At 47.5% G+C, this 15,444-nt stretch overlaps 1 protein-coding gene across 1 annotated transcript in view; it reads left to right on the forward strand.

Moving 5' to 3' along the window:
- C9 (complement C9) overlaps nt 1-15,444 on the forward strand; it is a 28,412-nt gene that overhangs the window by 12,605 nt on the left and 363 nt on the right. Inside the window, 5 exon segments of the mRNA XM_060236591.1 lie at nt 5,405-5,485; nt 11,654-11,835; nt 13,682-13,712; nt 13,715-13,814; nt 13,816-13,886. Coding sequence (XP_060092574.1) covers nt 5,405-5,485; nt 11,654-11,835; nt 13,682-13,712; nt 13,715-13,814; nt 13,816-13,886 — 465 coding nt within the window.

Consider the following 15,444-nt stretch of genomic DNA (forward strand, 5'->3'; position numbering starts at 1 on the left):
AAAACCATTTAACGGTGGATTTAGCCAACGGACTCCTGTGGCACATCCCAGGAGGCCCGGACTTTATTAATGCTATACACCGATGTGCTGCTCTAAAAGCGCCCTTCCCTGTATGTTCAGTGACAGGAGATCTATGGACCCAAAAGTTTCCCGGGGTATGGATTACTGACAAGGCGGAGTGTGGGACTGTGAGAAACGCTTGTGTTCTCATAGAGGGCAAAGATCCTCCTCCCCAGCGTCAGTACAAATACCCCGCGGAAGCGGAAGCAGGAATAGGGAAAACAATTGAGGGTTTGTTGAAGTGGGACGTCATCCTCCCAATGCAGTCCATCTGCAACGCCCCCTTGTGGCCGGTCCTTAAGGCAGATGGAGTAACTTGGAGGATGACGGTGGACTTCAGAGCCCTTAATGCAGTGACTCCCCCGGTGGCCCCGGTGGTCGCAAAATACAACGAGATAGTAGCAGCCATTGCAGCGGGATCTAAATTTTACAGCGTGGTGGACTTGGCCAACGCGTTCCACTCGATCCGCTTGCACGAATCCTGTTGGTATAAATTCGCGTTTACCTTCCGCGGCCAACAGTACGTGTTCAAGCGGACACTGCAGGGCTTCCATTCAAGCCCAAGCATCTGTCACGCGCATGTTGTACAGATGTGGGACCGACTGCTACCCGGATCAAAGGACTGCGTGCTCAGTTATGTAGATGACGTGCTGATCCACGCAGAAACAGAGGAAAAGGTCCGGGAGGTCACTGAGGAGGTCCTCAGCCTCATTCAAGAAACAGGATTTAAAGCGAGCAGGGAGAAGGCTCAGCTAGTAAAGACCGAGGTGAAGTACCTTGGCATCACACTAGGGGCAGAAGGGAGAACACCGGATTCGCAGAGAGTAGAAGTGATTTCTAAACTCCCCGCCCCCACAGACCCCCATTCACTAAGAGCTTTGTTAGGCACCTTTAACTTTTCCCGGGATTTCATAGAGATGTTCTCCGAGAAAGCCCGACCTCTTTATGAGCTCCTGAAGAAGGATGTGCAGTGGTACTGGGGACCGGAGCAGCAAAAGGCCTTTGCAGAGCTCAAAAATGACCTCGCAAAGGCTCCGGCGCTTGCCCACCCCGACGTTACCCAGCCGTTTTTCATTCAGTTGGCTATCTCGGAGCACAGTCTGGGGGCTACCCTGATCCAGAGACGAGCGGGTTCCCAGCGGGTGGTGGCTTACGCCTCCAGGAACCTTTCTTCCGTGGAGGAAAAATTCTCCCCCTGTGAGAAGGTCTGCCTCGCTCTGGTTTGGAGTTTAACCCATTGGGAGTTTATAATAGGAGGAGCAAGGGTGGTAGTTCAAACCACTCATTCCCCTCTTAAGTATATTCTCTCAGGGAAAGTTAAAGATGGGCAAGTTTCGAACCAAAGGATTGCCCAGTGGACACTGGCGTTAACTAATAGAGGGGTAGATTTCCAGAAGGAGCAAAAGGAACCGCCCTCGCCCTATGGCCTCGTAGTTGAAGGGGAAGAGCATGAGTGTCCGCTGCCAGTGGTACAACATATACCCTGGCCGGTTAATGGAGGAATAACCCTAGCAGAAGCCCGACAACAAGAGCTTGTTTGTTGGTTTTGTGACGGGTCTTCTTTCCATGTAAATGGCTCAGCTCGAACCGGCTACGGCGCCATTAGGGTGCAGGATTCCCTAGTCCTTAAAGGAACAGTCCGCCCTCATTCTAGCCAAGCTGCGGAAGTGGAGGCAGTGTTAGCAATCCTCCAGTTTGAGCCTCCGGACGTGCCCCTAGCCATTTTTACTGATTCCCATTGGACGGTGCAGGCGATCACAGCCTGGTTGCCCATTTGGAAGAAACAGAATTGGCTAAATAGCGAGGGGAAACCGGTCGCGCACTCTCAGAAATGGCTGCAAATAGCTGAGAGAATAGAGGCGCGAACTGACTCCACCTACGTGACTCACGTCAAGGGACATCAGAGACAATATACAGAGGAAGGGATGTGGAACAACAGAGTAGACGCTATTGCCAAAGAAGCTGCATTCGCAGACAGCAATCCTTTCCGCTCACCCCCTACCTTTCCCCTACACCCGGTCACCACTCGGAACCAGAGCAAGGGGAGAGAAATCCTGATGGATTTGGGCGAACTCCAGAAAGACGACCCAGAGATCCTGGAGCTCGCCAAAGCCCAAAAGGATGAAACGGGGAAATACACCATCATTCAGCAAGATGGTATTTACTGGGCAGTAGATAGCCAGGGGGAACAACACTGGATTGTACCCCTGCAGGTCAGAGGGGATTTAATCAAGTTTGTGCACGAGCAGGGACACCGCGGTGCAAATCTAACTTTGGAGCGGGTAAAAGAGACGGGCTGGTGGCCGGGCATGCGCCAGGAAGTCGCGCAGTGGGTTAATAATTGCCTTGCGTGTGCTATGGTTAATGCCGACACATCAGGACCCAAAGCTCCCATCCAACACCAAAGAATAGAGGGACCCTGGGCTCGTATACAAATTGATTTTATCGGCCCCCTTCCCCGCACAGCAAGAGGAAATCGATACTGCCTCACGGTGATCGATCCCTTTAGCAAATGGGTGGAGGCTTTCCCTTGCAAATATAATACTGCCGCTACAACTGCTAAAATTTTATTCAACCACCTATGGACGAGATGGGGAATCCCGAGGGTCATGGACTCGGATTTGGGGTCACACTTCATCGGGGAGGTCACAAAGGAATTGTGCAAAGCCTTGGGGGTGGAGCAGCGGTTTCACATTGCCGGGCACCCCCAAGCCTCAGGGGCAATTGAGAGGACAAACCGGACTATCAAGGAAGCCCTACGGAAAGTAGTAAAATCCACAGGCCGGGATTGGGACGAGAAGCTGCCCATTATCCTGATGGCGCTGAGGGGAACTACTGCCGTCCATGGTCACACACCGCATATGGTCATGACAGGAAGGAAAATGGTGTTGCCAGAAGCCTTCTGGCTCAAAACACAACTTCCATCTGACTGGATGCCGGTGGTTGTGAATGACGCGTGGGTGCAATCGCTAGTCACGGAGGTCCACAATATTCACCTGGAGGTAGCTAAACAACTAGGAAAAACACAACAGGCAATGGATCAGAGACTAGGCTGGGTTAAAAATCCCCGAGTGTGGGATCCAGGCCAGCTAGTGCTGTATAGGAAATTCTCACAAAATGAACACTCCTTGGAAGCCAAATGGTTAGGTCCGGTCCCGATAACACTAAGGATCAGCCCAGCAGTCTACCAAGTGGAGATCCAGAAAAAGAACGGAGAAACTTGGCGAAAGTACTTCCACTGTTCCCAACTCAAGGAATGGAAGGGGGCTGCTCCCGCCAACACTAATCCGATTCAGCAACCTGAGGTGGTGCCGCCGCAGAAAAGAGCGGAAATCCGACAAATCTCTGTCATGCCATGCCCCAAACCAATAGATTTCTCCCTAAGCGACACATTCCTCTCTATAGGAGTAACCTGAGCGAGCTAAAACACATGGAGATTTCTGAGACAGAGACCTGTACACAGAAATCTAGGGGGGGTGGAGGACACACAAAGCACAGCTATATAATGTTAGGAAATGCAGCAAGTTTTTTTTTTCTTTCCTCTTTCTCTCCTTCCTACCTTCCCCCCCCTCACACCCTAGACTTTAAAACCCCTCCACTGCGTGTAGAAGCAGCAACAAGGGTCTACAGCACAACTTTATTTTTGTTCTAGGTACACAATATGGATTACCAGAAAACAAAGGTGAGATTTATATGGGAAGTAATGTATGCAATGTATTTAGTGTTAATGTTAATGCAGGAGGAATGTACAGCTGATAGAGCAGTATTGCCCACTATAGTCCCATTCTCTCATTGGAGATGAAAAAAAAAAGTCTATACCCCAAGGAAGTCATGCTTTGCAAAGTCATAAAGTCTAATTATGGGGAAAATGACAGCAGACTTCCCAGAAGCAGCTATGACTTTCGCAGCTGTGACGAAGAATGGGTTAGACCACCTAATATGATCTTGTTATGTGCTGGAACTAGAATGCTAACGCAGGAACTGTACTGTTTCTCTCATGAGGATACCATGAGACCTCTAGTGCCAATGCATTGTGTTTATGTCCCAAAAGGCCCGCGAAAATTAACTACAACTCCCGCAATAACTCCTAGCGCTACTCCAGCCTCTAAAGGGTTTACTGAGGACATGGGGCCATACTGTGAAATTGCCATGGTGTCGACCGCAGTATGGAATGCAGGAGACCCCTTCAAATTTATACTATCAATTGGCTCCAGGATAGAAAAACCGATTGCGTTCTCAATACAGACACCTAGTGGAGAGACGCATCACTACCAGCTAACCGCATGGTCAAATAGAAATTGGATCGTTACTGATTTGGAGTTGGGAACACAGGGACCTCCTGACTGGGTTATAGTAATAGACCCTCTATGCCAGCAGGAGCCCGCGATGGGAATGAAATTCACCAAATTAGGTACCTTCAACACAGAGCTTCCATCGGAGGAAGGAAACTATACCCTCACGATAGGGAACTCCACCCAGCTCCAATTCAACCCTCTCATTCCGGACGCTGAGAGCACATTAAGCGCCAACTCTCACATAATTGGTTCACATGTGATTAAAAGGGATATAAAGGAGCAAGTTTTAATTCGCCCACAAATGGTATTAAAGGAGATCAGGGTCAGCCTGACGGGATTGAATACCATCGAAAAATTGCCACAATGCGCTCCCTACTTGGAACCCAGTAAAAAGGGTTGGGAAGCTTGGCTGCAGTTATGGGTGGGGAACACACCTCGCAGATTGAAACGATCTGTAGGAGACTGGGTAGCACCAGTTGCTGGAGGAGTAGCGGTTCTAGATTCTATAAATATAGAAACCCTAGCAAATAAATTTGCCTACGCTACCTCCTATATTTCCCAGCTGGGAAAACCCATTAATGACTCTTTCCACACCATCTCTGAAGTCCAGCATTCTATCAGCTCCATTCTAGTAAATTGGGAAAACCAAATTGAAAGGGATTTTGCCTTGCTGTTGAGAGGCACCCAATCCCTACAGTTAAATATTTCTTTGGCGCTGGCATGCACCCAGGCTCAAGCTATGAATTTAGCAGTAACCATGGGCATGATCAGGCAAGCCACGGAGGGAAATATCCCACTAGAAATCAAGCAGTTAATTAGACCAGAAATTCCCACCCCGCAACTGGAGTTGGAAGCCTGGTGGACTCTGGTTAATACCTCTTTTTCTGTGGACAGGCAGGAGCTAAGACTTCTCATCCTGATGCCCACTGCACAAAGGTTCTTTTATGTGCACCCTGTTGTGCCACTAGGAATACAAGTGGGACCAACTGACGTTTTGTATTCCTCGGACTCAGACAAATGGGCCAGGAATGACAACGGAAGTTGGGAAGCTGTAGATTTACAAGCATGTGTACATAAGGACAACTTGGGATTTATTTGTGATGAGCAGACTTTACACACTCACCACCCCTGTGTGAACCCCCTAAGGGACTCTCCCCGAGAATGCAAATATGCGCTTAGACAAGAGAATGCCTCCGCTTTTGTGTATTTGGGAAGAGGGTGTGCTTGCGTGAGGACATATTGTGAGTACCTCATCATAAATACCTTCCACGTCCAACCCATGTTGCCAGGTGTCAACAGATGTTTCTGCAACCTATCTTCCATTGTAGGGTGCGACATAGAGTTCACAGTCCCCATATGGACTAGGGAGGAAATCCTGTTGGCCCCTAGCCTGTTCAAATTTATTCAGCCAGTCTTCCTGGGCATGGGACTGCGGGCGATTAGATCCTTGCTGTCTCATCCCCTTTTAAAACAGACCTTGCAAGACATTAAGAGGAGCGGAGATACAGCCGCCATGGTGGTTAAACACGATGGACAGGAAATCTCTGGGCTTTTAACACAAATCAAGGACACGGGAAAGCATTCGTTCCTTGACGCGCTCCTTGGCTGGAGCCCTACTGGGTCAGCGATACTTAATGTAGCCTTGCACCCTATTGTGGTCATTTTGGTCTTCCAGATTATACTCTGTATTGCAATAATTGTCTTGGGGTGCTGGCTGAGAAAGCAGCTAAAGAAGGTGGACGAGCTCCAAACCATGTGGAGATATCGTCCCCTCGTCATTGAAAAACCCTAAGTATCGCCTTGAATCCCCTCCCCACTTATGCGAGGGGGGGGAGGGGGGGCTCCCTTTCTTCATTCCTTTTCCAAGATCTTTCTTTTACTTGTAAGGGAGGGCTGTAAAGCCCAAGGGGAAGGGAGAGGGGAGAAAGGCGACGAAACCGAACCGTGGAGTGCGGACCAGCAGTGGCAAGGTAGAGCTTGCAAGGGCTGTTTCCCGAGGGTTCAGAAGTGTTCATTGGAAGACTCCCATCGGGTGCGTGCCCTGCTTTGCCACTTCAGGCTCCCATCTGAACTGGATCGCGCCAGGCGCTTCAGTTCAACAGGCCCGCTGAGACCCCCGGTTCTGCAGCCCCACATGTTTAACAACAGCGGGGACCGGTCTGGTCACAGGCTAAAGCCGCCCGATCATCCCCCTCTGGTGCCTCGATCCCACCAAGGAGCTAAAAGGTCACAACGAGTCAAATGGAGGCTCAGCCCACACTATATCCCAAATCCCTGCATCCTGTTTATGGGTTTGGAAAATTTCTCCCTCCTTATTCACCCCTGGATAAAGTTTCAATGGTTGAAAACTCCACTGCCCCGTCGCTCCCAGATCACCCAGGACTTGAGGCATTTGCATAAACCTCTTCTGCGCATGCCCCAACTCTTGGGATGGGAAGCGAAGGACGATGGGAAATGTAGTCCCCCATAGCCTGTACATTATTCTGAATGCCATCTCTCAGCCCCGCTTTGCCCCTATGAAAAGTTCTATCTTTCACCAAGTAAAGGGTGGGCTTGTTAGCCCGGGGGGGGGGGTGAGGGGAAGCCCAAATTGAGCAGAACAAACTCAGGGCATTCTTGCAAGTGTTGGATCGCTTCTTGATGGTCTAGATAACAGTCCCACCAAGTGATCCATCACTACAAGGCCCGAAGTGACTCTGGGACAGAACCTGTTCTGACCCAGAGAGACTCCCAGTATTCCAGTATTTGAGCTCTGTGGCTCTTCCGGCGCTCCGTGATCCTGAAGGAACACAGGGAACGGAGAGGGGAAGAAGTTGCAGACGCTCAAAGCATCAGGAACCTGGTGCAGCCACTGTTCTGACCCATTGGGACACCTGAGCGTGCAGCCCTTACCCACATAACTGTGGAAGGGACTCAGGCTGTGCATGGGCACCCGAACCGAGGAGCTTGGGAAAACCCTCTCTCTCGGGCGCCCTGTGTCTGTCAACTATCTTCTAGATTAAAGGCAACACAGGTGAAGAGCGATCTCGGAACCCATGGGACGCCTGAACAGCGGCCTTCCGGGAGCCGCTATTCCCGCAGGAACGGACCGAACTTAGGTCCATTTATTTGGAAAATATTTTACAACGTCCTACTCCCAACATGCCTTAGGCTTAGTTCATCTGCATAAATGCACTATGCGCATGCACTAACCCACAGCGCAGGATTGGGGACATCTGGGACTTAAAGTTCCAACGCCATACGTGGGCAATGAACTGTTGATTTTAAGATTTGTCTATCTTTTACCAGAGAAGGTTGGGCCGCCGAGGCAGCCCGAGGGTTAAAAGAGGACAGGCGGTGACACTTGCCCTCCGGAGCGCGGAGCTCCAGCTAAAAGTTCCGCCCACCTAGGGTCTCAGGGGGCCAGAACAGACTCTGCACCAGGTGCCATACTTGCAGGGGCACCCTGAGTTTGTAAGGGCGCACACGAGACCAGGCGGAATGCTTGAACCCGGCCCCCACAAGGAGAGCCAAACGCACCAAAGCACCTTCAAGTCATAGTGACTCTGGTATTCCCCACAAGAAAGAAGCGCCCCATAATAGGAAAACCGCTTGAGAGCGACCGCAAGCCTTTCTGGGGTGACTCTGAAAAAGGGGCGCCCCACAAGGGCCCAAGAGACCCATTTCATGGAAAAGGATATTTGCATATGTGCCTCCCACTTGGTCTGCGTAATGTACTGCATGTCATCATTGCCTAGCGCCTCTATAAACCGCCCTGTCTATTGATGGACGGCAGTGCGACGCGGGGAAACCAGTGACGTGGCATTAGTGCAGTTGCCATCTCCCGGGCGGGAGGGGTAACATAAAATGAGGTCTTGAAGGATTATACCCATGTTTGTATGTTTTAAGATCTATTTTTATACCAAAAGAAGGGTGCCCGCCCTTGGGTGGGCAGGCTTGTAGAAAAATTAGAGCAGGCTTTTGGAGAAATTGCGAGGCTCTTTTCTCGCTTCACCAAGAAACATCTCCAGGACGGGGGCCTCTCCTGATGTGGTAGGTTCGGAGAAGCCTACCCAACGGAGTAACCGGCCAGCCTCGATACACTCCTCTCCATGATTTCCACCGCATGGTCCGGTTAGCGTGAGGAAAAGAAAATCTCCCACGCTGCTTTGCAAAAGGTCATTTGCATCTCCCCCGCCCACCGACGGGTTGTTGGCACCAGGACTTGGGCACAACCTCACAGGAAGTGGGAACCAACATGCAACTCAGATCCCACCCCTGCCGGCCAGAACCTTAGGCCCAATATCAACTTGGACTAAAGTTTCCTTGTATATATGTTTTATTTATTTATGTTTTTCTATCTTTTACCAAGTAAAGGGGGAGTCCCCCCCTCCCAGTCAGGGAGGGACTCCAAGAGGCCCTAAAAGAGAGCCACGCTTATAGCTGGCTCTCCGGAGCCCACACGGGCTCCAGATTAAAAGAAAGGGGAAAGCGGCCAGTGGATCAACTTCCCCGAACCTATTGCAACAGGAGAGGCCCTTCCGCGGCCGTGCTCCCCGGTTCGGGTTGTTGGTCCATAGGCCCGCACTTCCAGGCGTATGCTTTCCCCCTCCGCAAAGCCGAGAAGGCATGAAGAACGAGGTGCTTTAAGGTTGAAGGAAGCAATCTAATGTCAACTCGAGAAAACTGTAAACTCATTAGGAAAATTGGTTTTGTAAAAATGTTTCAACAGAATTTGCTAAATGTTGTTCAAAAGAGGTATAAAAATGAGCAAAGTATGTGAAGATTTCTCCCAGAATCCTATTGTTCATTCATTTGCATGAGTACCCTGGAGACCCCTCTAGATAGGGTCTCTCCAGGTCATGTGAACGGACCTCCGACGAGGTCCGAGCTATGTCGGATACTTCCGTTTAGAGCATGCTCCGACAGAAGCTCGGCTTCACTGTGGGCAACCTGGATACAAGGGGGGGTGGGATATCCGCAGCAGACTCCTCGGCGCCGCCAACCTCCTCCCCTCCAGAAAAAGACTACAGACAAGCCAAATGCGAAGGGAACCCTCTTCTGTCCCCAGCGCGGAAGTTATCGAGGGGGGGAGAAGAAGAAGCCTGAAGACCAAAGGTCAGAAAAGAGATAGATGAATTATGTATTAGCAGAGTGTTAGGATTTTATAAATATGAAATGTAACACGGAGATCTCGAATGATTTGCCTTGTGACTCCGTTGATAATATGTAATGTTTATTTCCTATCCAATCAACTATTGCAGCCTAGCCGGCCTAGACTGCGCGCATGATTTCGCTTTTAAGTAATCTTTGATTCAAATACTTTGTATTGTATGATTTTACCATGTGTTTTTATGGATTTTATAATGCTACATGAAATGCTGAATATGCACAATGTATCCCCACAGGCCCCTCTGTAAGCATGAACGCCAAGGAAGGATCTGATGGCCCATTGGCATTTTTAAAATTATGTTTTGAGTAGTTTAAGATAGTGGCTCCAACTTTTTGCAGGTAGCCGGTATTCCCTAGTAGACACTTCACGCTTCAAGGGCTCACCGCCCGCTTACTGAAGCCCCCGTTTTCCTTTTTCCTATTTTTCCTGTATGCGAGACTTTGCCACTAGACGGTGACGTCAGTCTCGAGGGGGGGAACTGTGAGAAAATGACCCCTCTGTCACAAACATGGTTGCCAGGGCGCCTGGAGAAGTAAGTTTGCGTCCGCCTGGCCAGTGAATGCGAGCAAAGCTATCCAGGGACTGTGTAAGACTCCCGTGTACCTATTACTAATTATACAAGTGCTTGAGACGGACACAGAGTGTCTGCAGCCGCACACAAACATTTCCCCGCTACCGCGTGGAAGCCGCCATGGCGAGGAGGAGGCTACGCCGCAACGGAGCTGTCCAGGCGAACGGTGTTGAAGCGCTAAGCATGGAAACCACTGTGTTTCGCTTACACCACATGTAGCCATCTTCCTGCCTGGTTGGGTTTCATTCCTTCTAAGTGGGAACCTCACGTACACACCTTGAGTCATTCCTAGCCCGCAAGCAACCTGTCTAGTTTATGAATGGATTAATGGTTCCACAATCAATCCTGATTGCCAAGTAATATCCTGAACAACAGGCTTCGCCCAGGAGATGATGAGAAAGAGGAAGGATCTCTCCTGATACATTCAAGCCCTTTTTGTCTACACCGGAATACCTAGGCTCATATCTGATTCTCTATTGTCACATTCCCAGTTAATCCCATCTCATCCCAATCACCCAACTATCTACATACTGATATCATTGGAGCCGCCCCAGGCCCTGTCGCAACTTGGAAGTTTCCAGGATGCCCAGGATGAAGGTGATGTTCATTGGTTGAAGCATACACCCAATCAGGTGTCGCCATGGACTCGCCATTGGTCCAGCCGATGTCCAGCCTTCTTGGTCATCAGCAGAACCTCCCATTACCACCCCCAGTCACCTCCCATCCCCTCAGGACTAAGGTGACTCTATATAACCTGTGGACTAGCTACCCACAGGTGTGCCTTCTACTCAGTAAACCCCATTCCCGCTGTGTAGTTACACCCCCGATTCCTGATCAGTTTCGGGACCTTACCCCTATTCCCTCATTCGTCGCCATCGGAGCCTTCCATTGGAGTCTGCGAGAGGTAGTATTACCCTGTATGTCCATCCTTTATGTTCCCCTATCGATCTCTCTATATTTCTTAGACCTGTGTGAATGTGTGATTGATTTTGTACCTTGAATGAAAGAACTATCGTTTCAAATAAACCACAATTGATTTATTAAATTAGAGTCCTTTATTGAGCATTGACTATCTGAATGGTTGAGCCTCGTATACACAGATAATAAAAGATTCCTATTGGGACAACTGTCTCTCCATCTAATTCCCCAATCTCATTTTGAGAGCAGTTTCCCTAACACCTTTTCAGAAGCAGACCAAAGTAGCCAATGAAACCAAGACTGAAATTTTATAATTAAAAAAATAGTAATTTTAGAATATGTGACTGGAGGTGCAACCAGTGCTGGGGGGGCCAGCATAGCATACTATAGCAAGTGGGTGGGAGCCATTGGTCCATCACCACTCATTGCAGAAACAGCCGGGCATAGATGCAGGTACAACACTGCAGCTAACTTAAAGGGGATGCTTTCACACACATTGAATAATGCACTTCCAGTTCACTTTAAATGCATTCTAGCAAGCATTTGCAAGGAGATACTTGCTAGGGTCTGCCCTGCTGACAAGATAGGGCCTGCCTTGAATATCTAGGTCAGGGTGTAGGCCAGGTCTTTTCTAACTCCTGTTTCTGTTCTCTATAGCAAACAACTCATCTGGACAAGCCATTATCCACAGTGCAATCCCTCAAATTCAATGAGGGACAAGCGTTGTTTTAGCACAGCTGGAGGGAAAGTTGTCAAGAGGTGCCAAACTGGTCAATGCAAAGGACTTCACATGGTGGACTACTACTCTTGCCAATGCTCTGGCTCTCATAGACTATAAAGTAAGAGGATTTTCTTCTTCAATTTACGTTCCTATGAATAGACTGGAGATTGGACAGAGAGCTGAAGAATTGTTCATTGGTTTGTTCACTTCACATATAAGGATGTGTCACAGGCAAACAAGATCAAGATTAGGGATGGACACAAACTGGCTTACGAACTAAATTTATGACAAATTTTAAGTGGTTCGTTTTTCACAAACTAAAGTTTGTGGCAGGTCAAAGGGCACAAACTTTCAAACAGTTTATGGAAGTTTGTGTTGGTTTATAAATAAATAGGTTTCCAGATAGACTGTTTCTGCTCAAACAAAATGTTTACTAAACTTCAAAATAATGGGGGGAGGGGGTGGAATTCTCCAGCCTTGGAAATACTGCTGTCAGTTTCAAACTAGTCATGTCAGTTTCAAGACGGTTTCCCACCACCACCTTTACTTACCTTCCTTTGTGGTCAGTTTCCCATTGTCTTGCACAGAGCTTGCAAAATCCCACCCTCTTGCTTGGATTTGTGACTCTTTGCTTTGAGATCAGTCCTTTCAACCTTGTTATAAGAATGGCACTGGGTTTTGCTGGGCACTCTGTGATTATACTGATACTGCTGTACTGGTTCTGCTGACCTTGCAAAAATGGCCCCCATCTTGGATTGTGGTTGAGTATGTATTGCCACATAGGCACTGGGTTCTGCTGGGCACTCTGTGATTGTATTGTTACTGCTAGGCACTATGTAAATTGTACTAGTTCTGCTGGGCTTGCAAAAATGCCTCAAGGAAGAAGAGGAAGACGATGACAATGATATTGGATTTATATCCTGCCCTATATTCTGAATCTCTGAGTGGGCACAATCTTCTTTACCTCCCCCCACAACAGACACTCTGTGAGGTAGGTGGGGCTGAGAGAGCTCTTACAGCAGCTGCCATTTGAAGGACAACTCCTACAAGAGCTATTAACAATACAGTGTTTTGAAGGTCATCATTGCATAGGGTCAACATAAATTGGAAGCAACTTGATGGCACTTAACACAACACACACCGCCTGCCCTTCTCACTGAGATTTGTGGCAGATTACAACATTTAAACACAATCCAGTCAGACATTATAAGACATCCAGCAAGTAATGCAAATGTTCTCTCCCCCCCTCCCCTCAAAACAAAACAAAACAAAAAACCCTTTGGTGTGATTTTTCAATTTTTAGGGCCTTTCCAAGTGATAAATTTAAATGTGTAAGTTCTCTTTGCTTGTGAAGGACCCAGATGTTTTCCCTCCAGGAAGTGTTTTGATTTCAGAAGTTGTCAGAGGCTCCAAGACTTCAACTGAGTTTGGGGCCTCTGAATTGCCATGAAATATGCAGGCTGTATAGTGGACACTTGAAATAAATTATTCTGGTCTCTGGTTGAAACCAAGAGGCAGGTCCAATGATGGAGTCTACTGCAAAAACCATATGTTCCCCTATACTATACAATGATTACACAGTCTTAGAAGTGTCCTGCTTCCAAGCAATGGCATCCAGTTCCCCATCTTAGCTTGGAGGCCTCTAGCATCGATATCTGCACACCGCACAGCCCCATGCCCTTTAAGGACTGTTACAAGAATAATAAAATAATGCATGTGAAGTATGCTGAACACTGAAGGCAGTATATAAATGGCAGTAGTATTCATAGAATCATACAATCACAGAGTTGGAAGGGGCCAGACAGGCTCTATTAAGCAGTATATTTATCTGTGGGAGTTAAGTATAAGGAGAAGAACCACTGGGTACCTTCTTTATATTAGGATGCTGAGCCTGTTTTGGCCATATGTACATGAGAAATTGAACCACCATAACAAATTAAAGGGGGGGGGTTGTTTCTTTGCAGCCATATCCAATCTCTACTTTCGTACCTGTGAAGAAAATGCCCGCATAAAGAAACAAAATCTGGAGCAAGCCGTGGAGGACTATGTTGCTGAATACAATGTGTGCAAATTACAGCTCTGCCAAAATGGAGAGACGGATACTGGTGAATGGAGAGTGCGTTTGTGCATGTTCACCCTTTTTTAAAGGAATGGCCTGTCAGATACCCAAATTAAAGCATATAAAAGGTTAGCAGTCATTCACAATTTTAGAATTTACTTAAGGATTCTTTAGGATATAAAGAACATAAGAGGCTGCTTTTCATGGAATCAGATCATTGGTTCATCTACATCTGTGTTGACTCTTCTAGCCAAGTTCATTCAAATTACCATTAAGTCTGTTCCTAGACTTATGACTGCAGGTGGGGGGAATAGATGATTGACTGTTCCAATATATATTCTTTTTTCATAAAGCTTCCTGTGTAGAGGAAACCAGTTATCACAAAGAAAAGTCGGAGCAGAGCTTTCTTTGTGCGGTATGTATATTTTTAGTGATCTCTGCCCCCATCTGAAGTTTGAAATGGTGCTATCTTGGAACAGTTTTGCTGTTTTGTGGAAGTTAGACTGGCAGACAGCAAGTCTGCATGGTGAAAAAGCTCAGAGACATCCAAACGACTTTGGAGTCTGAATTTCTTGTCTCCAAGTCCTTTTTATCTTGTTATCTGTTACTCTTAGCTGAGCAGCAAAGACTGCATTAGCTACCTACACCACCACCAGCAGCAGCATAGTCATCTGACACCCAGAACAAAGCCACTCCCTCATCCAATGCATAGATATGGAATATGTTAATACCATACTAGCATTGCAGTTCCACTGAGATTAGCATGAAAATAGCACTCAAGTCCATTTTTTCCTTATTGTTTAGACAGAAACCAAGTTGCCATCAAGCCATGAGTGTTTGCCTGTCCCTAAAACTGAGCAGCTTTGAGGTTAGAGTTTTGAGGTTAAACTGCAGAGTCCTGTGAGCAAAAATTCTAGTTTGTGATCTACTGGCATTAAAGTTGTGAGCTACTGAATAAATTAGCTTGCTCTGGAGCCATTTTTCCCAAGCTAAGACAAAAACGTGTGAGCCAGAGGCTCAAAAACTGTGAGCTAGTTCACACTAGCTCAGCTTAGAGGGAACACTGTGCCTCATCTAGCTCCAAGATTCAACAGTTTCCAAGGTGACATAATTATGTATGAAAGCTAGATTCAAATCCAGTAGCACCTTAAGAGTCCAACAATTTTTTCAGTATATAAGCTTTCAAGAGCCCAATCTTCCTTTGTCAGAGACAAATAATTACATACAGTCAGATCACTGAATCTGAATTTTCTTGGAGCCTGAGACCAAAACTACAAATTCAGGAGAGGTCAGAGACCGGACACTTGAATCTATGCCAAACAGCATGAATGGAAAGCAGAGTTTGAAGGAAGAGAGCTGGATTCCTTGATGTGTATTTTCTATGTGTTGGGGGAAAGAGCAGTTTAGGGACAGAGTGGGAAGACAGCTGATGGAGGGAAGTATTCTGTCTTTGCCCTTCTGTTGCTTCCTGTTCCTCAAATTATCTGTCCACTGCATTGTTTCCTGACCTTCCTCTAAGCAACTCAGGAAGCATACATAGTTCTACCTATCTAAAAATTAGCTTCACAACAACCAAGCACTCCATGAGATACTGAGGATTTGAGTCTAGGTCTCTCCAGATCTAGCCTATCAGTCTAACCACTGTACCACACTGGCTTTCATTCAGTT

Source organism: Heteronotia binoei, chromosome 4, assembly GCF_032191835.1.
Source record: "Heteronotia binoei isolate CCM8104 ecotype False Entrance Well chromosome 4, APGP_CSIRO_Hbin_v1, whole genome shotgun sequence".
NCBI classification, from domain to species: Eukaryota; Metazoa; Chordata; class Lepidosauria; order Squamata; family Gekkonidae; genus Heteronotia; species Heteronotia binoei.